This window comes from Nesoenas mayeri (genome assembly GCF_963082525.1).
Source record: "Nesoenas mayeri genome assembly, chromosome: 9".
Lineage (NCBI taxonomy): Eukaryota > Metazoa > Chordata > Aves > Columbiformes > Columbidae > Nesoenas > Nesoenas mayeri.
Window position 1 is genome coordinate 18899858 of NC_137557.1, and position 23865 is coordinate 18923722.

The 23865-nt window shown below is 37.5% G+C and overlaps 1 protein-coding gene across 3 annotated transcripts in view; it reads right to left on the bottom strand.

Moving 5' to 3' along the window:
• The window catches only part of WDR33 (WD repeat domain 33), a 69800-nt gene that overhangs the window by 32708 nt on the left and 13227 nt on the right, over positions 1-23865 (bottom strand). For all 3 annotated transcript variants that reach the window (XM_080349514.1, XM_080349512.1, XM_080349513.1), the window contains exons 2-7: positions 18893-19117; positions 16619-16687; positions 16081-16185; positions 15348-15443; positions 14729-14880; positions 12855-12952 (exon numbers count right to left, since the gene is read on the bottom strand). In XM_080349514.1, coding sequence (XP_080205640.1) covers positions 12855-12952; positions 14729-14880; positions 15348-15443; positions 16081-16185; positions 16619-16687; positions 18893-19096 — 724 coding nt within the window. In that variant the 5' untranslated portion in view covers positions 19097-19117. The remainder of the gene's footprint in view (positions 1-12854; positions 12953-14728; positions 14881-15347; positions 15444-16080; positions 16186-16618; positions 16688-18892; positions 19118-23865) is intronic.

Here is a 23865-nt window from a genome sequence, read left to right on the forward strand (position 1 = left end):
GCAGGATGGGTTTTTCCAGGCAGGAAGCAGCAGTTACATCTCTAGAAATATGTCTGGCAGGATTGCACCTGCTAATTAAAGCTTCCACCATTCCAGTTTTATAACGTGAATGCAGAAATTCTAAAGTTAAACACTAGCATTAAAAATTTCTGATTGCATTTTTACAAAAGCTCTGTTTGAAATTGTCAGCAAAAGCAATACGTACTACAGAAATGACACATCTAAAATGCTTATGTAGGTGACTGGAATGATCATTTTTTTCTCCATTCCTTCGGAAGCAAAGGATATTCCTGATAAACTGGGAACCGTGTGAGGGAACCTACCTTTGCCCAAAGATCTCCAGAATACAACTGTGGAGTACAAATCAATTTGATGTAAGAAAAGAATTGTCTGATTGAATTCAGCTTTTTACATTCCTAGTCTTAATACCATATGCTTACTTGTCTCTGCAGAAAGGCCTTCCAAAAGGAGAACAGTGATCCACAGAAATCCATATTTGTCAACATTATCGATATTCCCAATCACTAGATTTAGAAAACTAGCTAAGAGAAAAACGATTTTGAGAATATATGTATTGCCAAAGAGAGACCTTATACATTCATTTTAAGTAGGCAGAGTTCCTGCTAAGGAAGCAACGAAGACTCATTGCTCTTTGAGGATTTAAGAGCATAAAGCAAGATCTGTAGGGAGAAGACATCTTATTACCCAACTATATCAGCGAGGCTAAAATAAGCAAGTTTCTCTGTCCTTAAGACAAGTTGGTGTGGCTTCATAAATAAATAAACCATTGTTTCTAACTATATTGGCTGGTCTAATGAAAAACATTCTGCCTAAGAGCTATGCATGGCTAAGAGCGAGCAGCAGGCAGATGTGAGGAAAAGGCACAAGCAAGCAGCAACCCTGCACCGTCCCAAGCTGCAGACATAGGAAACCTTCAGGAAATAGAGACATCTTCCTAACAATATTTACACCTTGTAACTACACTACATACAGGAACACTTGATAGCTGTCCAGGTAGCACTGTGTGCAGCTGTTCCTTGCTACTGATTAATTACAGTTCAGAAGGGGGAATTATGTCTACAGATTTTGAAATGTGGTGTTATTCCTTTCTAAACTCATCTGTAGTAGAAACACCAGAACAAATCTGGCTTGGACTTTTCAAGTGCTTGAAAAGTAGCATGTTTCAAGACAAAGAAACTTTTTTTTTTTTACAATATAAGTTAATTGCAGTCTCAAAATCAGATTCAATATTGTGCGGACTTCTGCTAATACACTTAAACTTGAAAATTAATGCAATACACTTAGACGTGAAGGTCAAGTCAAGACCTGGGAGAGGTGTGGGCATGAACCATGAAATAGGATATGTAGCCCAGCTTTTGCTTGAAAGAAAAATATTCTCTAACACCCATTTAATCTAGAGATAAAGGCCGATATGTCTGCAAACACACCAGGTCTACTTATGCTTCGGAGAGCTCAAAAACCTGATCTAAAGAAATGCACCTTCAAGAACAGCGATGACAAAGCAGATGGACAAACTCAGGCTGCTTCAGTTTAGAGAGTAAAGCCTTGACGTAAATTACTTTTTTCTTTTAAAGCAAACATTTTCAATCTGTTCTAATTGTGCATGTGCTTTAAAGTTTTACAACATTGCCTACACAATTTATTTCAGGACTGTATAATTTTGAAAAAAAGCAGCAAACTAATATTAGAGCCCATAAAATGTGCTACTGGGTACCATTATAAAGGCTCTATACTTACAGAGACTGACTGAAAATACATATGCATATACAACTGCATTTATGTCTATATATATATATATATCTTTTTATTTCGCTGTTACTACATAATCTAAAGGAGCTTTGAAGATGCTGACAGCATGCTATCACATCTGCCATCTTATTTACAAAAAATTTTCATTAACTGTAGGAGAAGTCTAAGCAATACTTAAACTACAGTAATGATTAAGTTGAACAAACCGTTAACCACTGTGGAATGACCAAACGTCTATCAGCTCTGGAAAAAGTGCTGCTGAACATTAAGAAATCTTTCCAATCTAAATCGATTGTGCGCATTTCCTCAGGCATGTTAAAAGCTGGAAGAAAAAACAAACTAAAAAAATAAGGAGTTTAAGAAGGTCAGTTCCTTATGTCGTATATGCTGGTCTACAGCTGAAGGTAGCTACAAAGTAAATCACTAGGATTTTCTGTTCCTTTGTTTCCCCTTTGGCAAAACAGGGGAATTCAGTATTGTAAGATAATGCTCAAAGCTATCGGGTCAGTCCAGGCTGCTCAGGGTTTATCCAGTCGTATGCTGAAAACCTCCAAGGACAGAGACTGCACAAAACCTACATTAAGCAGAACTCACACTGTTCTACCACACTAGTAAGGAAACTGCTAAAAAAACCGAAGCCCTCCCCCCAAAAAAAACCTGAGAGAGACCCTCCATCTCCCCAGTAAAAATGGGATTTTAGATGTGTTTTCCATTGGACTAGAGGAGATAAACTAAAATATTTTCTTTTTCAGTACTTTTAACTTTTCCATAATACTTTTCTAATGGCAACATACCTGGAACATCAAGTGAGTATGAACTCAAACTTCTGAGGACTCCTATCAGAGTTGTAATGAAGTGGGAAATTACTTACCTGTTAATACCATTTATACATCAATTTGTGCTATGTATCTCCAAATATTAAAAAAAAAAAAAAAAAATCAAAATTCTGTTTTTGAAGTAAAATCTTTTACTTTCACCTGAAACTTTATGAAGCCATCTCAGGACAACTCCCTCGCATGGAAACTTGGAGAAGGAAAGCAAGCTCAGCTCTCCATTCATTTGAAAGAGGATACTCCGATTTTTTTTTCCACCTTTAAGAGTACCGATCAGCTACAAGCCCAGTAAGAACCTCAACTTTTGATGAAAAGTAGTTCTCAATGAACATTAGGCCTTGTGTTACGCAAGGAAGAACACTGAGGTCTTGCTACGCAAATTCTGCATCTGATGACAGTAAATACTTATCAGAACCATTCCTTAAATCTTAACACACACAAAGAAAAAATGAAGCGGAATAGGATCATTTTGGAGAAGAAAGAAGTCAGCTATAAAGAGAAGTTCAAATGTAGAAGTATTGTATAAATATTTAGACTTCATTTTTCTCTAATATATAATAATAGTAATAAGACTGGATCCTGAGCTATGCTTTTTCACCAATTCTTCCTACTCTTTGTTTGAAGTCTACAATAGCTACAGCAAATCTCCTAATTTATCAGATGTTAGGACTCTTTTTAGAGGTAGCTTTTTTAAGTGATGGAAATTTAAGAAGTAATATCTTAATGTAATATTTAAAATATTTTCATGCTCCATCATTCTAAATAGAGAGGCAGATAAAAAAAGCTGTTGTACATATGGTAGAAAATATGCATCTGTCAGCACACACTAATTAGCCGGGTTTGCTTTTTACTAAAATGTATTATTTTTTCCCAATTTTAAGCAGCCAAGGGAAGACACGCCTCAGCTTTTTTGAACGGAATTCTTAATTTTCCACTCTGAGATCTTGGGGACTTGGCAGAAGCGCCTATTCCAGTCCTGCTAATAGTCACATTTCAGTTTCTCAGGTCAGGCTCATATTTAAATAGCCACGATAAGTTGCCTTTGAAAGCTTAATTCTGTCTTCAAAGACAACATATGCAAGATACCTGAAGTCCTTGCCTTGTCTACAGCAGAAAATTATACTGAAGACATACAACCACTTCTTTAGGCGGCTGTAGTTGTATCTGGAATAGCTCTACTTACCTACCTATCTTTATTGGAGCAAAATGAATTTATACACAATATGACAAATATTAACACAATATGACATTAAAAAAAAGATACATAACCAACCTCTGCTTTGAATTGTTGAACACAAGCCAGAACTTGACAGATTGTGTAATGTATCAAAATACTGTCTTGCAGCACTAGAAATATGAAATGCTTCCACTGAGATAATAATCACACATAGTATTCCAAACTGTTTGAGATGGAAGAAATGTTAAATCTAGTCTGTAAAACTTCTTATAAGATATAAACATTGTGGAAAGTTGTAGTGTTCTCCTATACGGCTGTAATTCTGATGCTTACAGCTGTGCTGCTTTGAAGCTAAGACACTTAATAACTTTATTTTTAAATTAAACTGTAAAAACCCTTTCCATGACAAAATATTCATTCATAAATCTTCCAAGACAGTTACTGTATCTGCAATACACACATATACTTTCAAAAGTAAAAATCAAACTGTCTTTCCTTGAAAAGTGTTTTGTTTGCAATATAAAGTCTTTTATCTGTAAATAGCAAAATTAAATGACAGCTTCTATTTTTCACTGTGAAATCTATCTCAGTCACTTGGAAAGTTCTGGCACTGTACTTTGAAAACTAATATTTATTACATATTTGCATGCTTAATCTAATCAAACACTTTTTGCAGAAGCATGCAGCATGGATGTGCCTCAATTATATTCCCAACTGAAGCAATCCAAAGCTAGCAACTATTAGATATTTCAGTTTTAGAGCTGTTAAATCAACAAAAGCCGGGGTGGCGGGGGAAGGAGGGGATCCAAATTACTTCTTAGGGCCTGATAAAAACCATAAGGAGTTTTAACCAAGCGGTAGAGACAGCTTTCTCCTCGTTCCAGTAGGAACAGTGGTACCATTTGCTCACTAAACCAGCACTTGGTACTCATCTTCCCAATGAATAAGGAATGTGTTCCTAATGCTACCCAAACGCATCAACTTGAGTCTCTAAGAGTCATGACACAGAATATAAAATTTAAAAGAGATTAGGGAAAAATATGTGTGTATGTATGTGGGTGGCATTATTACATGTTTCCACACACGCATTACAGTACATACATAGACTGTTGGTATGTTATATACTGTCCGCTTGTGTCAGAGTGTGTCATTCAGCTGTTGCTCTGGCAGCTCCAGCAGCTGCGTTTGCCCTGGTTTATCGCCACAACGCCAGGAGTGTAACTTCTGTGAGGTCCCAGCATGACACTCACCTCCTTGCTCACACTGTCACTGTCTTTTCTCAATAGTTACACCAGCTGTTGTTTTATTAAGTTTTTTCATACTGGCATGGCTCTGCACTTTCCTTCCATTTGCTATCCTCCTCATTTCCACCCACCTTTCACCCACTTTTTTTCAGGATTCTTATGTACCCCTTTTTCCTGGTCTGTTATTCAATCCCATTTCAGCACATTCCCCAGTTTCTCTTTTGATCCTCAGTCTTCCTATAAATGCAATACATGATGAGTAGGACTACCTTTCTCATGAGAATATAAGGCCAGGCAGGTAAAGAAGAGAGAAAAAAAACACCACTGTGTTTTCAAGAAAACATTTGCAAGCTCTCACCCCATCTCCCAGTGCCGGGCTGTCCACATGAATGTGTAAACCTTAGTATGAGAACTGCAACGTTATCCACACGATTAAACTCGATGCAAAGTGTCTCACTACTAAAGTCAGAGCATCACTCAAGAGCTGAATGTACTAAAATAGGAAATAATTTGAGTTTGCAGGATTGAAATGATGCAAAAGATAATATAAAATTATTTGAAAAGTCAGTGCTTACCTAGATGCAAAAAAGCTGCTAGTGAAGTAAATACAGGATAGGAAAAAAGAAAAAAAAAAAAACATGCATAAGTGGAATGAAGAAGCCAGCAAGGTAAGATTCTAAGGACTGACATGAATTATTTTCCCCAGGGAATTGTGGTCTTTGTTTTTTTGAAGACTTCTACCATTTATTCTGAGATAGCATATTTCTGTTGTCAACTCTATTAGGAAATGGTATGTGAGACAAAAGATTCCATTCAAAAAATAACAAATGAAGTGCTCAATCCTGAGTATTGATCCACATAGGATTTTATCAGGGAACATGAGTTACTAACATAACTTGCGTAAGACTAACTCTGGATGATTATGTTTCTGTTGAGAACCTGTGATATGACAAACACTGGTGAGCAGATCCCAGGAAGCCGCCACTCCCAGTGCAAACCACCTGCATCCTTTTCAACAATTACACTTGTGCCAAGAAAGGAAGACTGGTGTCATCTGAGCATCAGTATTTAAATCTATAGTTTGGGTTTTTTTCATCCATATCAACATAGTCCACTTAAAGCAGTGTTTTTCTTTCTCAACAATGATGAGTGGGGTTTGAGGACAAAGCTGCACCAATGGTGTCTCACTGTAGGTGAAATCCTGACCAACACGCAGAGGATGGTGCCGTATTATGTTTACTTCCATATGTAGTCACAATAGGTGACAGTGAAGTTCTCAGCACTGAAGTATTTGCACTAACAAACCATAAAAAATGTTTTACCTAGTTTGGTATTTAGCTACCCCTTGCAATTATCAAACACACAAAAGGAAGCAGATGCAAGAAATCTTAATGACACCAATCATACATTCATGGAGTGCTGTGTACTGCAGCAGCACTAAGAGTTGGCTGTCCCAGGAAACACTGTCGTTTCTCAATATTCCTCCAAACTTAACAAAATATATTTATTAAAAGTATTTGCCTTTTTAGTGCAATTTTTGCCATTGAACTCAATGGGAGAGTGTAACTTTCAGCTTCAGGATAATTCTCAGGGAGGAAAAGAGATTTCAAAATTGAATCTGAAACAATCTCATTCTTGCATAGAGCCTCTTCATTCTTGTCTCATGAAAAGCATTAACACAAAGAAAAAAAGGTGTCATGGTCCTGTGGCTCATTTATCATGATCTCTGTCATGCATTCTTTGAGAATTCTATATATTTTAAGTTATTAATTTGCCAGGGTTTTAAAAACACTAGATTCTATATGAGAATCAGAACTCTAAGACTTGGTATGTTGCACACCAGCATTACTCAGAACTGAACTGCAATGTAAACCAAATTCTCAGCTCCAAGAGCAGTCTTCAATACCCTTGAATTCTCCTGGCATTGCTTTAGGGAGCAGAGCAAAGGCATCATGGAGCTATCTCCTACTCACCACAGAAATCAAGGACCTCAAGTAGAGCTGATTGAAACAAACTTCTTGCCCAAATTGGAACACTCCACAAATAGAAACCTGGTGTAAGTCAACATAGTGGGAAGTTTCTTTTTCGATTCTCAGATGGACGTTTTCATTTAACACAAATAGAAGTTGAGATTTTAACAAGTCTACCTCTATTAAATTTTCCTATAAAGAGAAAACCAAGATGCTGTAGCCTTCAAAGTCATATTCAGGAATAAAACTGAGTTGCTAGATGACACCTGAACATGAGTAGCCTCAAGCAAGAAAAGACTGAATTCTTCCCATCTAGCACAGTTTATACCCACCTTCTTCGCAAGCAGCAGTGACTGAGCTATCTATGAACTCAGGGAGGTTTATACTCACACTCCAAGTCCTTGGTGTTACTTAACTCCGGAAAAAGAGCAGAGAAAGATATGAGGAAAATATATTTTGCATGGTAACTTCGATTTCTGAAGCTGGAAATCATATACAATATTTCTAACTCTTAATCTCACAAAGGCAACAGAGAGGTTTCCTAATGAGATGAAAAGGTGGGGGTCCTCTATGCACACAACCCCAAGGCAGCAGCATCAGGGCTGGCACAGTGCACACAGCAGAACAAAAGGGCTCCTGCACCATCGAGTGTGCAAGTGATCCGAACTATACGTGAAGAAGAAAACCCCTCACAGATTCACTATCACCATCCCAGTGAGTGAGTTCCCTAACACTGCCTGTGTCTAAAACACAAGAGATGGATGCACAGCCATCCAGAGCACAATTGGAACTCAAAAGGCTCAGCTGCAACTTACCCCTCTTCTTCATCCCAAACTTCACTTTGGTAATGAAGTTTCATGAACATCAGAGACCTGCCACATAAGCTGCCATACTAGACTCTACCAACAAAGATATTTAAGTAATTCAATACTAGCATTTCAAAATAGCTCATGTTTTTTAAATTAAAAAATGCAAGGACTTGCCTTCTCTAGATACATACAGTTCGAAATGGGTCTCATCTCAGGCTTCTGTTCTGCAGAAAAAGCATTCTAATATTCATTCATGGAGGGATGCATCAGCAGACTAAGACACCTATGAAGTGTACCTGAAATCTTAACAGCGCAAAGAAGCAAGTCCCCACAAGAAACTGAAGGTTTGAACACTATGTCTCCTGACAAGAAGCACAGTATCAACATACGTGCATTTCTTGAATTTGGTGGCTTTTCTCTCTGTACTGAGACAAACAACACAAAAACTTCAGATAAAGGGAAAAGAAATGTAAACAGCAACATGAGGATTGTCTTTTTTTCTTTTAAATTACCCAGAGTAGAGTTCAATTACATTCCAGGAAAAGGTAACTTTCAGAAGCTACCTGCTCCAAAGCCCAAGACCTAGCTAGTAGTCTATGCTTAAAATCAAAGGACCCAAAATGAAGATTAGTTCTTCTCAGTTCTGGTTCTCAGGTTCCATTTAATTACTGAGCACATCACCTCTGAACTGACATACAGGATTTGCTATTTGACTGAGGAAGCGGATGTCAAACCCTCTGCAGAGATCCTTCACTTCCAGGCAGAAAGTGCACAGTACACAAACCATGCGATTGATTTAAACAACTAAAGACACTTCATGGTATTTTATTTGCTACTGAAGATCCGGAAACAGACTAAAAGGACGGAATAAAAAATTCTCCAGTTATTTCAGCACGACAAGCTGTGGAGACACTTTTTCAGAACTTAGGAACAGATGGCTGAAGTAATCATAATTGCTTTTACATGTTCAAGTTAGGATAAGAAAAATCTTTTGCCCAAATCTACCATGTTGGCTGGAAGATAATTTAGTGTATTACTCTGTTTTACAGCCAGAAAACAGAAAAACTTATATAGAAAATACCTTATCAAATGCTGGATTATCATCCTTCACAGAGCTGGGTAGTCACCCTCCCCAAAACACCTATTTATGCCAGGCAAGCTTTGAAATCCTGGCACCATCCAGCTCATCCAGACTTCCAGAGGAAAATCATACAGTCCTCCCAAGCACACATTTTAGTGGATTTTGTGTGTGTGACTGTGAAAGAAGGAAGGACAGACAGTGGAACTGACAACATTGAAATGTGTAGCCCCCTAGCCCGTGACTTCACACTGGGAATAATCAATACTAATGATCTACCTGCAGTGTTCTCAAGGATACAGCAGCACACACCCAATACCCAAAGATTCACAGCCGCCAGTCAAATCACAGATAACGTTACTTTCTCAGTAGAAATAGAGGGATATAAAGCTTTTACTGTATATATATATTTTTTTACCAGATGTAATTAGCATTAATAAAAGCCTTCAGTGTGTATGTTCTTACACAAGTGGGGGCAATTTACATGAGTCCTGACATTAATTTCACTGCAACTGTTTAGACTAAAGACCTGATAGTGTTTTGTTATCAATGCCACTACTGGAAATGCCTTTCAGACTAACAGATTACTGACATGAAAACAAACAGCATATTACTACACTATAGACTGTTTTCCTTCTCTTGTTAAGAACAACATTATTTTAACATCAGTTGAATTTCTACCAGTGTATTTTAGCAAGTGCACCAAACTATACTTGTTATCATCATTAAGATGGTAACATTACAGAAATGAATAATGGGAAAAAAACTACCAGTGCAGAATCAGGGGTAGAGCACCTTCAGTTCAAGAGAAGAGACAGTAACTGGGCTGAGGGGAAGCCAGCAGATCAGTGACTGTGACAATGCCATTTCGCCCACCTTAGAGTCCTTCCAAGATAATTCACTTGAAGATGAATTACTTAAAAGATGGTTTTGCAAGAAATGGAGGATTTTAATCCTATTTATTTCTTCACAATATTAGAAAAGAGCCCAATAAATTTGCACACACTTCTAACAAAATGCCCAAACTCCATCTACTATGCCCTGGCACAAAAGTAGCAAAGTAACATTAATTAGTGAAAAGCTGGGCAATGGGACTCTGAGACAGATTAAGGACAAAAGATCAAGAATGTCTGGCATTATGTATGAAGAACAAAACAGGGTGTACTGCTTATTTTCATTTTGACAAATTAAAAGGAAGCTGGACACAGTTAATTAGTGTTTCTCATGTAACCCGTGTATTCATGGCTTGAACTGCCGAGCAAAAGCACAGCCCTCTACAGACAGCTGAAAGAACTCCAGCAAAACCTTAAGAAGTAGCCCTGTGTAATTCAACACTTCAAATTTGTTTTTCCTGTCCTCTTTGGAAGGTAAGACTACAATTGTTCCTTTAGACCAGTACCAAGTAAAGGGAGCCACCCAAATAATACAAATAAATAGTATTAGTTCATTCCAATGCAAACAAAAGCATCTGTAACAATTGTACAGAATTTTGTCCTTTCTATATAAACAAAGCTTATCCCTTATGCTCTTTATCAAATTCCTTTAAAAGTGTTCCTTAGCATTGTAGTCCTAAAGTCTGCTTTTTAAAATGTTCCTTAATCTGTTGCTGAAAAATCAGTAGGAATAACAATATATTGACATCATATCCCTGTGAGTGATAATCTTCTTTACGAACACATCTGGCTACAAACGGATACCATAATTTGATTTTTATAATTCAGTGTGATAACCTAACAATACCTTAACACATTAAGTGAAGCTTTGGATCTAAACTACACTGTAGAATCTTTCAACTTCACAGCACCAATATTAACCAGAATAGCTGAAACACAGTTTGTGAAAGTAGGAAATAAAAAGAACATTCCTGAGCATGGTATTAAATCTAAGCACTTTTTGTAGGTAATGAAATATAGTTTTAATAAAGTGCCATTAAGATTTTAATTTACAAGTCACTAACTTTGGAATGGCAATAACATGGGTATTTACATATTTTGAAAGCTGTAGTAAGCAAAGTTCTACAGGTCATGTTCATAAACACAAAGCAGAACGCATGTGGAGAAGCAAAAAGCTGAAGTTCAGTTTCCTAAAGCCAGAAGCTCTGAACTTCAAATAACGAAATGGAAGTTTGCATTTTCCACCAAGAAAGCTACCTAAGTGTTACCCATATAGCTCTTTCAAATACATCTTCTGATTATACTTAACAGTAGTGCTAGGGGTCAAAACTAAATCAAACTTGTATGTTTTGCAGAAGCATCCTCCCACTCCCTGCACTCAGGGTTTAGAGTACTGGTTTTGTTTTGTTGTGGGGGATTTTTAGGTGGTATTGTGGTTTTTCTCTGTTTTGCTTGGTTTGTTTTTATCTGTTGCAGAAAAAAGGAATAATCTGCCCTGTCCAATTTTTATCCAGAGATGTAAAGTTCTCAAAATATTTCCAGCTTATAAAAGATGAAGCATATTGTGGGTACACTATGTAAGCAGAAACAAAGATATTCTTTATAGAGCTATTTTACAAACTAAGAAGTGTATATTGAGATGTCTAAACCATATGAAATTAAAGCATCATTCTATTTGAGTTATAGTCACAATGTTCAAGTATGCAAGACAACAGAAGGAAATGTAACGCAAGTTCTGTTCTTTATGGCCTAAATTAAATGCTTTACTTCCACTTAATGCAGAATATTAAAAGAATGTAGAAGAACTGGAAGGATTTTTACAATCTTCACAATTCTGCACAGCAGTTATCTCCCTTTCCTCCACACAGTTTCAATGAGTAGTCAGTACAAACCTGGAGGAGGATACAGAACGAGCCTGGTGCAGAATGATCTCTTTAGTAAAGCATCAGGCAAAATAGTCCTGAATCTGTTTGGGTCCTTCCAGAATAAAAGGTGTAAATGAGACAGCCTAGAAATTCACTTGCCAGCTCCTGCAAAGAACACATCTACCATAATGTCCATGCACAGATTCTGTTAGAATATCATCACTGCAAGATCACTCAAGGCCAACGTGTTTTCAAAGTAGTGGTGCTTGAAAGTAATGTATTAGTAAAACAAGAGAGCTTAAGAGTCAAGAGAAACAGGGAGAGCTCTACTTTATAAAATACATAAAGCAGGTCTAAGTTGGAAGCACGATTTTTAAAAAGAAAAATCCTTACTTTAGGAAAGCACTGAATAAGCTCACACACCTAAAACTGAAATTCCATGTTTTTATTGCATGCCATCTTTGCAGTTTATCTGCATGCCTACAACCCCTAATTTAATGGCAGCCTTTAATATGCTCTCCTATTAAATTATGTACCTTTGACATCTTCTGCAAGAAAGGAGTTGTCAGAAGTTACTGTTATTGCTCAGTAAGACTGCAACAAGAGAAGGAGAAAGCTTGACAAGGCCAGCAGAAAGGCACCAAAGTTAGTGTACACAGATGGTGGACAGAAAACTATTGACCCAAAGCTAGGATTATTTGTGTGCTATGCATGATGTGATCAAAATTTCCTTATTTTCTCTACCTAAATTCTCTCATCCTCTTAAGGACTGTGAAAAAGTAACCACCTTGCCTTTGAAGAAATCAGAATGGAAGGCACGCCCACTAAAAAGAATGGAATCCTCTTCGTGAAGATGTGTGCTCGGAAGTAAAAGTGGTCACAAAGATTAAGCTTTGGAGAAAGATAAATGTTTTCCTAATCCCAAACCAGCTGTTTCTGCCAATGTTAGCCGTAGAAAAAATGTCCTTATATCCACCTCCATTGTTTAGAGCTTAAGTGGACAGTAAACAGAGTAACGCCACTGTGACCTGCAGCCTCCCTGAATATTATAAGACACCTACAGCAGCAGCCAAACAAAAACTTGTTTGGAAGGTTTAGGACAGGGAGGTAATACAAAAATGTAGACAAGCTGATACTTCTGTATTGTGAACACCTAGTTAAAAAAAGGTTTTCCCCCTCCTGAAATACCCCAATCAGTACTTTTGGTACACATACCTCGAAGAATTCTCTCCTCATGGCAACGTAGAAAGTCCCAGATTCTAACAGTGCCGTCGTCAGAGCATGTAGCAAATTTATTATCCGTGGGTGAGAAACTGTTACATGAAGACACACAGCAGGGGAAAGAAGTCAGCATTTAACAGATTATCTATGCTTCTCAGACAGGGCAAAATTATACTGTAATGTGTTATACACTGAAGGGTGCATTTGAACATAGGGACTTTTTAAGTGAGTAGAGTGCCTGCCAAATGACACTTCATCACCAGACACGAATTTAGCACAGAATTACTATTGCATTGCAGTCCCCTGTCAATTGAGGAAAAAATCCAGAATTTATTCTTAGCACCTTCCTACCCATGACTGCACACGGTAGCGCCTTCTCTGCAGGATGAGAAGTAACATCAATATGATTTGATAACTGTCACCCTAGATTTTCATGTTTGGTTATACCATAAGAAAGTAACACTGTGTAGAAGCACAGGAGAACAGTTCTTAGGAAAAAAACTCCTCTTCAGCCACAGGTGCTTTGCAGCAGAGAAGCAAAAATAAGGGAAAGCTGGTTACAGGAAAATGCTAGTTGGATTAGCTGCTGAAAAAAATTGTACATAAAATGAGTATACCACTTATTGTAAAACTAATTTGGAAAAACCTCCTCTTATTATATACAACCCATCAACACCATAAAAAGAATCCTACAGACACAGAAGCAGCTTCCAGATTGAGCAGACAATGTCGCTTGACGAAAGTCACTGGAAAAGCAAGGAGTCATTTAGCCATGGGATTGGGGCCAGAACATCTCCAGCAACTGACAGGCACTCACTTCCTCTCTGGTGCAGAGAAAGACCACGAGGGAGCCCTTGGGAAATCCTAGATCTTTATGATCAGGAAAGGGCTTAAAATAGCAGAGAAATTCAGTGTATGGCCACGATAATCAGACAGTAACTGAATCCAATGTAAGCACTTCTCATAACCAAACTCTGGCAGAAAATGCTGCACCCTATCAGAGAAAAATGGTGACTTTAGTGGAAAGTGGTTTTGCGGCAGTGAACCTTTAGCACCAAGGGCCAGCACCTGAACCCGAAGAAACACTGCTTTGGCTTCATTTTGGTTCTTCATTTGGTTCATTCAGGCTTACTTTAAAAACATTTCCGTATCTTACTAAAGATTATGTGCAGGTTTTCTTTAGAAACATCCTTCATTTACACCTTACTGATAGTATCACTTTAGATTCCGTTCTTTATATAGACATTTGCACAACTGAGGCATCAACACTGAACCAAGAGAATATCCTACAGTCTTCTTTTCAATGGCTTGCTTACAGTTTCAAGCTTGAAGAACCCATTCAGGATTAACATTAGACTTCTGTATGTGGCAGTCTGCGTGGGTATTTAGTTTTACTGGAAGTCTTGGCTTCACCGAGCCAAGCAGTTCTTCACTTTATTTAGCGTTTTATTATTTTGTGAGAACTATGCAGGTGTTTTATTTCTGAAGGCTTTATATTTTATTCAGTTAGATTATTAAAGACTGAATTCTTTATTTGGAATGAAATTGTTGTCTTACACAGTGCGTATAAAAAGGAATAACTGATACACATCGTCACCATATAAAAATGAAAAGAATACCAGTGCAAAATGCGGCAGACAAATACATCTCTAACATATTGCAGAGGCGGATACTGGGACAATACTAATTCAGAAAGGTGCCAGCAAAACGGTGAGAATGTGGAAACAAAAGAAAGGATTGTGTTTATGTGGTGCAGGAAGTTTCCCAGAATCTGACAGAACCCATGCATTTCTGCACCCAGAATACACTTAGAGAACAGTCTAATCATGGCAATAGGTACTACAGAAAATGGTATATTGTGTATAAACCTGGCCTCTCTAATCGCCTCCTTATGTGCCTGGAACATCTTGACGTTGTTCATGTTGGACTGCCAGTATTTCACATATCCCCCGTGGTCTGCTGTCAGCATCCACATATCATTGTGTGACCAAGTCATAGCCCTTACAGGGCTGTCGTGAGCCTGTAAATTCAGAAACAAAACTTCTAGCAAACATGTTCAAACACTATCCGACCCACACAAACAAAAGTTAGTACAGTTCCTACTTAACAGCTGCAACAAAGAAATTAAAACAACGATCTATTACACTCAGGGAAAAAAAAAAAATCCCTTGCTCTGTACACCAAGGTCTTCTAAATAACAAATGAAGAGTATTTTGCATTTTATTTCCAGAGTGTTTATTACTACAAATACTAACAGTGTGTTCTTGAGAACAGCATAGCATATGGAAATGAAATGAGAAGCATTAAATGAACTGCTTACAGCCATAGTCTGACATGGGGTCCAAGCAGCGTAACAAAAGAAGACCCCTAAGGCTCCCATTACTGCACTTAGACTACAGATCCATGATGAGCAGGGTGAAGATGTGTTCCTAAAACATGCTCCAATACCTCAAAGAAATACACAGAAATCTTGACACCTTAATTTACCTGCAATATCGTTTCGAAATTGAAAGTCAGTCCATTCCATAAAGTGAACTCTCCACTAGAAGCACCAGTGACCAAGCGTCTCCCCTCAGGAGTCCACTGCAAAAGAGAAATTTAAACTGTGCAAATATAACGTTCAAATATACCTTCACAATCCTCCAAATAGATCATAAGCTTCTTCCAGGGAATCTGCAAAATTGGAATTTACCAAATGACCTTCTAGAGGATATAAGATAGGACAGAAATGCAGACTTGTGCCAGAGGGCTTTTGACTTTTGTAAGACCAGGACAAAGCCCACTATAAAAACAATGAAAAAAGTCTAGTCGTTAGAGAAGAAGCAGCTTATTGGCACCGAAACACTTCTAGCACACAACATGCATACTAAACTATACTGCTAACCAAATGGAAAAAATGATGCTACAAGAGTCAAATGGCAGAGACTAACTTACCTTTTTTCTGTGACTCAAGATATATTAGCCTCCACAAATTAAAAAGAATTAAAATGTAGGAAGCACACCTGAACTCAGAGAGTAATAATTACTTTGTACTCAGACCTTACCCTTTAAATTCCTAAATCCCACTACAGAAAGACCAGGCACAGCAGTAGTGCATACATTCCACAGACTAGTTTTAGTTGGAAATGCTTTAACTTTTCTTGTTTCTTTCTTCAGTTAAGAGTATCACTCTAATTTAAATTAAGACAATACAACTTAGTAAATCAAACACTATACTCACCCTGACAACAAACACTGGGCATTTTACTTTATTAGTAGATGTCCGAACAAATTTTGTTGTTACAGCATTCATAGGGTTGTTCAGCATTCCTATAGGAGGGACCAACTACGAGAGAAGAAACAAAAGATTTACTAACGACATTCCTAACCAGAAACTGCAAGAAAAGCATACATTCTGAACACACATTTCTGTAATAGCAGGTTTTTCATTTGCAGGGATATTATCGGAAGTCAGTAGAAGTGTTCAAAAGTCTGCCTGATTTACCATCACAAACATCCAGATGCAGGACATTCAAGAGCAGCTTTGGACTTCCAGGGCATTAAAACAACAAAACAAACCCAAAAGTATATCCAATTTCAGCTTCTCTTTGTGGACATGAATTCCAACAGAACAAGATAATATAGAGTGAAGATATCCTTCCTATGTTTAAGCCTCTTGCAGACAGAAAGATAACCTCAGCTGACAGGCAGAATCCAATGGATTTTGTGGACAAATTTTATCCACAGAACTCATCAGGCAATAGGAAGAGTTTACTTACGTCATTATAATATCCTGCGTCAGGCTGGATGGCTCGCATATCTCGCTGGTCTCTCTGCCATACTCTATTCTGGAAAGAAGAAAACAACTCCTAGTTCATACCAGCACTATACTTCATTGTTAAACAACAGAAATGAGGGACTCATTGACAACCCATTTGGGAAATTCCAAAGCACTCCAAGGATTTTAAAATAAACTCAGTTGAAAGGCTTTGTCTCAGGAAATCTGCAGAATTTGTACAGCATAAGCGAAAGATTCAAGAATGTTTAAAGTCTTAATTTCATCAAACTAAAGCATTTATAATTGCAGCTTAACAATATGAAAGGAGCAGACCTATGTAATAAGCCACATTATTGTAACAGTTAAATTTTGTGAGCTGTCAAACACAACCTTTTCAAAAACACTTCGCATGATTTAAGAATTATTTCAGCTTTGTACTGTAGACTTTAGCGATTTGTAGCTGTGTACATATCAGAACCACAAGCTAAGATTCTAGGCAAAACTTTTCCAGCATACACTACTACAGTTTGCTAGAATTAAGACATGAGCAAATTACATATAAATAATTTTTACCTTTTTTTTTATATATATTTTTTTTAATAGAACCACATCAAATTAACCCAGTAGTACTGACGCTGGGACTGAAAAGGAATTCCAGTATATCCCAATCTTGTGGAAGTGTCCCGAACATACAGTACTGATTTTTTTGTTTTGTTTTAGTAAACCCAATTTGGAGGGTGGTTATTTCTGCCACAGGAGAAAGGGTCCAGAACTACTAAAATTATAGTTTTAGAATAAGTTCACTTCTAATAGAAACTTTTTGGGGGCATTCCCAAAATACAGGAATATGTTTTAGATGTTTGGTGTTTTAACATATCTTAGAAGATAACTTAATATATTAAGAAAAACCTTCCAATTGTTAACACCTATGAGCTAAAATCATGCACTGGCCACAGCAGATTGAATTAACTTCATCATGTATTTGCAATGCTGCTGTTGAGATTCCAAAAATTCCTTTATTTACAGATTTAATTCTGTTGCTTCTGAGCTAATATCCAGTACTTGCACAGTACATCCCCATCATCAAATTGTATTTCTTAAGAAATTAATAGGACCCCATCAGGAAAGCTAAACAAGCATTTTTACAGAAACAGAACAACTTTCATGAAGTTTTATATATCTATTAACTGTACAGAAAGGATTTTTTCCAGAGACTACAGTGTAAGTTGCAGTGCTATTTAGTAAAATGATGAGCCTTCATACTTTTCTTGGGATGCTGTACTCTGTGCTGATAAGAGACCAACAGAATGCTGAAGAAGCTCATGTTTAGATTTATTACTAGGGTAGCCAAGAAAGACTGATAAGTTTTCCCACATTTCGTTGAGAGAGGGGTGTGTTTGAGCAGGGGTGGATGGAACAGGTGACTAGAACTGACCAAGTGAAGTATTCCATCCCAGAATCATCATACCCTCTACATAAGAGGTTGATCACGAAGGTCAGGCTCTCTTTGACCATGGCTGGCATCCAGAGAGGACCCTGTCTGTCTGCCTGTGATCTACAGCCCTCAGGCCCTGCATCCTGTAACCAGGTTCCGCTTTGCTGTCGAGTCCCATCCATGACTTCCGGGGGCCTGAGCTGCACCTGCTGGAGCCGCCAGCTCCGCACACCCAGCTCTGCTGCTGAGTGACACCAACTCCACATCGAGCATTCAAGATTGGTTTTGTATTTATTCTCTATTTATTAGTAGCATTAGCAAAACCCCTTTAAAACTTTCCAACTTGAAGTGTAAGTCTCTCTTCCTTTCCCCTTATCTTTCTTATCATCTTTCCGATCTAAAGGAAAGGGGTGGCAGGAAGTGAGGGGATAACAGGGAGCGTCTGCCACAGTTTATTGCTGCCTTGCCTTAAACCGTAATACTATTTCAAACCAAAAATAAGAACAATTACATTATTCATAATAAGTTTTTATGTTTACTGAAAAGGCTGAACATCACGCAAGACACTCAATTGCACTCCAAGTTGGAATTCCGAAGAGGATGTAAAAATTAGTGCTTACATAAACTACAAAATCAGCTGTGTATACGTGCAAATTTATCACCAATGAACAAACCCCCTTGCATTCATACTACACCAAGTTTACAGATATTTATCACTTAGTTTGAAAAATACAGCAGATGTCAAGAGTATTCCAGAATGCTCTATAGACGCTGAAAAGCACAATCCCAAGTTTCAGCAAGGAAAAAAGTTTTTCATACTAAATCAGAAAATTAACTAACCTCTAAATATTTAATTACAGAGGGATTGTAGTCGATGGTCTTTCGGTTCACAGCTTTTCGCATCCGCTTGCCATCAAACGTAAGCTGTTGCATTGCTTGCTGCTGGGCAAAATCGGGTCTTTTGTAGAACAACTGCCGAGGCGCCTGGTGCTGGAACCTCGGCATGTGGAAAAATCGGGGCGGGGAGCCAATTTCTGTGGCCATGGCGATCTTGTTTCTGAAAGACTGCAAGAAGTGAAACACTAGGTTACTACACAATAACGACAAAAATCTCGTATTACTATCTGCACTAACTTAGGTTTCTAAGGATGAATAACAACTTCATAAAGCACTGGCCATTGGGAAGAAATATCTGCAGGTTCCTCTGAACAATTATTATTTTTCCCCTGTGCTACATAACACTGACATTAAAATGGTCAATTACTTTGTTCTTTATACTGAAACAGATCACTATAAAATTTGCATTACCATCCCTAAACTAGAACTAGGTGGGAAAAGAGTTCTCAATAAACACAGTATAAGTAAATTAAAGAAACTGTGAGACTCGTCAACAGAAGATGATATTTCAGATTCAACATACAACAGGCAACACCATGTTAGTTACAAATTAAACTATTAACAACAAAAAAGTTTCAAAGCGGTGCCTCAAAACCTTATTATAGGACCTGAAAATAAAATGGCATTCCCTTTACATAACTTATAGTAAATACACCGCAGATCACATTCTACCTGTAGGTATACTTTTGATTCCATTGGCACAAAATAAATAATTACAGATTTATCAAGGTTTGATAAACATAACCAAACATAACTTTCCCCCAACAAGACTCACTGGAAATGTTAAGAAAATGTGAGGGGCACTGAAAAAATGTCCATATTTAGATTTTTTTTTTTATGGCAGAGGGAAATGAGTCTAAAACATAAGTTTTCAGTCTGCAAAATTCCTGAAATGATCAGATCAATCACAGCAACCTCTTCAGAGCTGAAAACTGCAATATACACTGTCTGTAAAGTATACACTAACTTCAGACTAAGCAGTGACATTGAACCACTGAAAGCTCACTACATTTTTCAACTTGCACTCCTCCCCTAACCTGAACTTGTAGCTTGTCAAAACTTTTAAACCAAAATAAACTAGCATGTCATCAAGGGATTGCAAAAAGGCTGAGAAGCCCTCCTTTGCATGAAGGCTGAAGTGGTTACACAAAGTACATTTAATAAAAAAAACTGAAATAAAACTTTTGTTGTTGTTGTTAAAATAATCTGTTTGTAAATTCATGAATGTACTTTCCTATTTAGTTACAGCTCTTGTATCCCCCATTTGAAAGAGCTGGAAAGTTATTTCAACTGCCAGTCTTAACATTTCCTCTCACTTTTTTGTTTCAATTTTTAAAACGGCAAAATAAAGCTACAATGGAAATGCCAGACATAAAAGGGGGTTTTGATTCTTCTTAAGATGCTCTTTATGACTACAAGGAGCAGATTACCCGTTAAAAATTAGCCAGTCTGTTGGCACAGGGAGGGATTAACCTTCATGGGCTTTACAAAACTCCAAGTCACACACTCGTTTCCACTCAACCTGTGTGTCAGGCCAGCTATAAAAGAAGCTGTCTATGAGACCTGCCCATCAGCTACACAAACTACTAATGTACAGGGGAAAAAAACTAGAGCCACTACAACCACTCTCCATTCAAGACAAACAAGTCCCAACTCCAATAGCATGTTTCCTTAAATGACGTAAGGACATTTAAGACCTTTGGCAGAAGCAGCATCTTTCATTAGACCAACTTGTATAACTGGAAAAAGAGACCAGCTTTCAAATCATCAAACCATCTTGTGGCTGAAAGTTGCCCAAAACCAGGCAGTATAATAGGACACCATGTCTACCTCCAAATAACACAATGACAACACCACTAACACAACAGCTACAACATTCATCTCATCTGAAGCAAGGAAAAGGTATCAAAACTGTCTCAAAACTGTCTCTTGCAGGAAGTTTATCAGGTACCCCTAACACTACCACACAAAACCAGAAAAAAATTCCAGTACTAATCTGTCTCAAGTCTATACCAACCAGTAACTTAAAGCAGAGGGAATAAGACATTTGTTCAAACCTGCTCAACTGTACTCTCTTATAGACCATGGAAAAATAAATTTCAAGACCAAGAATACAAAGATATATGCTGGGGCTTCCAAAATCACTTTGATCACATATATTTGCAAGAAGACAGTACTTTAAAATGTCTTTTTAGAGAAATATTCCAAAGCAAGTTAACTCATCATTTATTCTCATCTTTCAAAAAATGAAATCTCTCAAGGAAAATTTTTCAATTACAGAGGCAAATAAATAAATAGCTACGATATGGATCAATTGAGATTGGACACACCCAAAACTATGTGTCTATCTCAGATTAATATAAACAACATTCACTTAACAAGCAATCAACATCAGCAAAAAATACTGTTTAAAAGGTGACCAAAGGCATAAACATGTTAATTACACCTCTTCACGCCTACAGACCCTTCCAAGTTCATGGTTATGACAACAAGTGACATCACAACTACAACATGACAAGAGAAATGACAGGGCTTTAGGAAAATGAAGGGTTTATGTTCTGTGCATGTTCCCAGCTGCTTCTCCAACTTCTGAAGTCACTGCCTTTAACACAAAAAGCCTCCTACCTGCAGTTACAAACTGTGGAAAACGATTTTTGTTTACCAGCTACTCATGATCATTTTCTTTTAATAATGCCCCAAATATTGTGATTTTATCCACATCATATATTTATGACCAAGTCACGCTTGCATTCATCATATATATATCTGAATCTATAAAACCAGTGTGTGCACAGGCATACAGACACGTGCATATACACACAGAGTGAAGTTTCCAAACAAAGCAGCTTTAGAAATGAAGGAGGCTTTTTGTAGACATTCTGTTATCAGATGAATCATAGAATGTCAGGGATTGGAAGGGACCTTGAAAACTCATCCAGTCCAATCCCCCCACTGGAGCAGGAACACCCAGATGAGGTTACACAGAAACCAGAATAATTATTTCCAAAAACCTCTACTCCAGTCAGACATATATACACATTTAACATTTAAGTTACCAGTATTCTACTTTGTCTTTTGCTGGGACAAACCAACACCTCAACAGATTCTCCTTTGGTTTTTTTCTATGAGCTAAAAAAAAAAAAGTATCTGAAGTCAGCGCCTCTATATAACTAAAGCTCCTGTTGTATTTGGGAGACTGAGTAGAAACATGCAAACAAATATTAGAGGATAATGTGTAATCCAAAGTAGTAGCATCCAATTTCCTATTTTAAGCAAAGTACTAAACTTCGGGATTTTTTTTGTTTGAGCTTCTTTATTTAGACTTCACCAAGAAGTGTTTAAATGAAAGCCTCAACTTTTTCCTTAATGCACAGAATTAGAAGCAACAGTGGGATTTTCTCCAACATCAAGCATAGGTCACCTCTTACTGTTTCTGGATACTAATGCTGCCAATTAATTGCTATTTTCTTCTAGTTCATTATACTTTTAACACAACTGGAACTGTGAATTTAATTTTTGCATGCCATTTTTTTGTGCATCCTCATCGTTTGCAACAGAAACATGACTTTTCAAAGAACTGACTGTCAGTTTCCCTCTTTCTGTCCCCACAAATACCCCTTCACACCAGACTAGCTTTTACACATATGGGGCTTAAATGTATTTGGGTATATATAGAGAATATATAATGAAGTCACTGAGCAAAGCTAAGGCCATTCAGAAACACTGGAAGTAACTGGGCTTACTTTCCAGTTGATGACAAAAGAAAGCCTGGAAAATGCAATCAAATTGAGGAATAAATGGAGGCACATGTGACATGAAACCGAAGGCAGGAATAGGATCAGATGGACAAAATAGCCCAAAGACAAGTTAGAAGAAATACAGAAAGAGTAACTATAGAAAGAAAAACACCAACTGAGGAGTAATGTCAGTCAATAAAGAGAGTGAACGAGAGAATGACAAATAGACACAGGTTAAAAAAGGATAAATTAAAAAGAATTTAGTTGAGAGAAACCTGGGTAGAAGAAATGACACAAGAAAACTGAAGGAGCTTGTGAAAGGACCCGAGATGTCCATCACTGTTCCTTAAACAACAACAAACACATTTGCAACAGAGCAAGCGTTCATTCGCTTGAACAGAGCCGTAAGGATGGCAGCTTTACTAGAGCTATCGAGTGAGCAGAGGGACATGGCCGTAGAACAGAGTTAGAAATGAAAAACAAACCCGAGGTATGACCCAGGGCAGCATGGTGCCACAAAATAGACGGATTTGTGGAGTTTGTTGGCTTTTTAAAACAAGGCAAGTCACATACAGTATTAGCCCATTATAGAAAATAGTTACCATTTAGTTCATGTACTCAAATAAGGCTATACAGATAATGGCAGCATTTCACTTATTAACATTGTTACTGTATCATCTTATTTGAGTATGGCTGTTTCTTTAATATAAAAATAAATCTCACAATAAGTTTTGAAATTTGACAGATTTGGACTTGCCTGCATGAAATCATGCAATAAAAGCAATTCACACACAACTTCACTACAGCAAAATAAAACAAATTAGGCCACTGAAAGCAAAAAAAAAACCAACACCAAAGCATCCTCCTACACTGGTTTAATCAGGTGAAGTTTAGAGAAAAATAGTCATCACTTAAATGCACCACTTATTGTGGATAGTTTAACACTAAGAGGGGGGGGGGGGGAAATCTGATTTATATATTATCTTCACAGATTTTATACAGTTTACCTCAACAGTAATAATAAAATAATGAAGTGCACTAACTGGTAACTAAAACATGCTTTCATATTCATTTTTCACCGAAGCGCAAGCAACGTGGGTGCAGAACAGCACGTAACAACCTGAGCACGTCAGAAGGAAAGCCTGTTTCCAAGTGGGAGCACAGGTGGTTGTTCTGGGC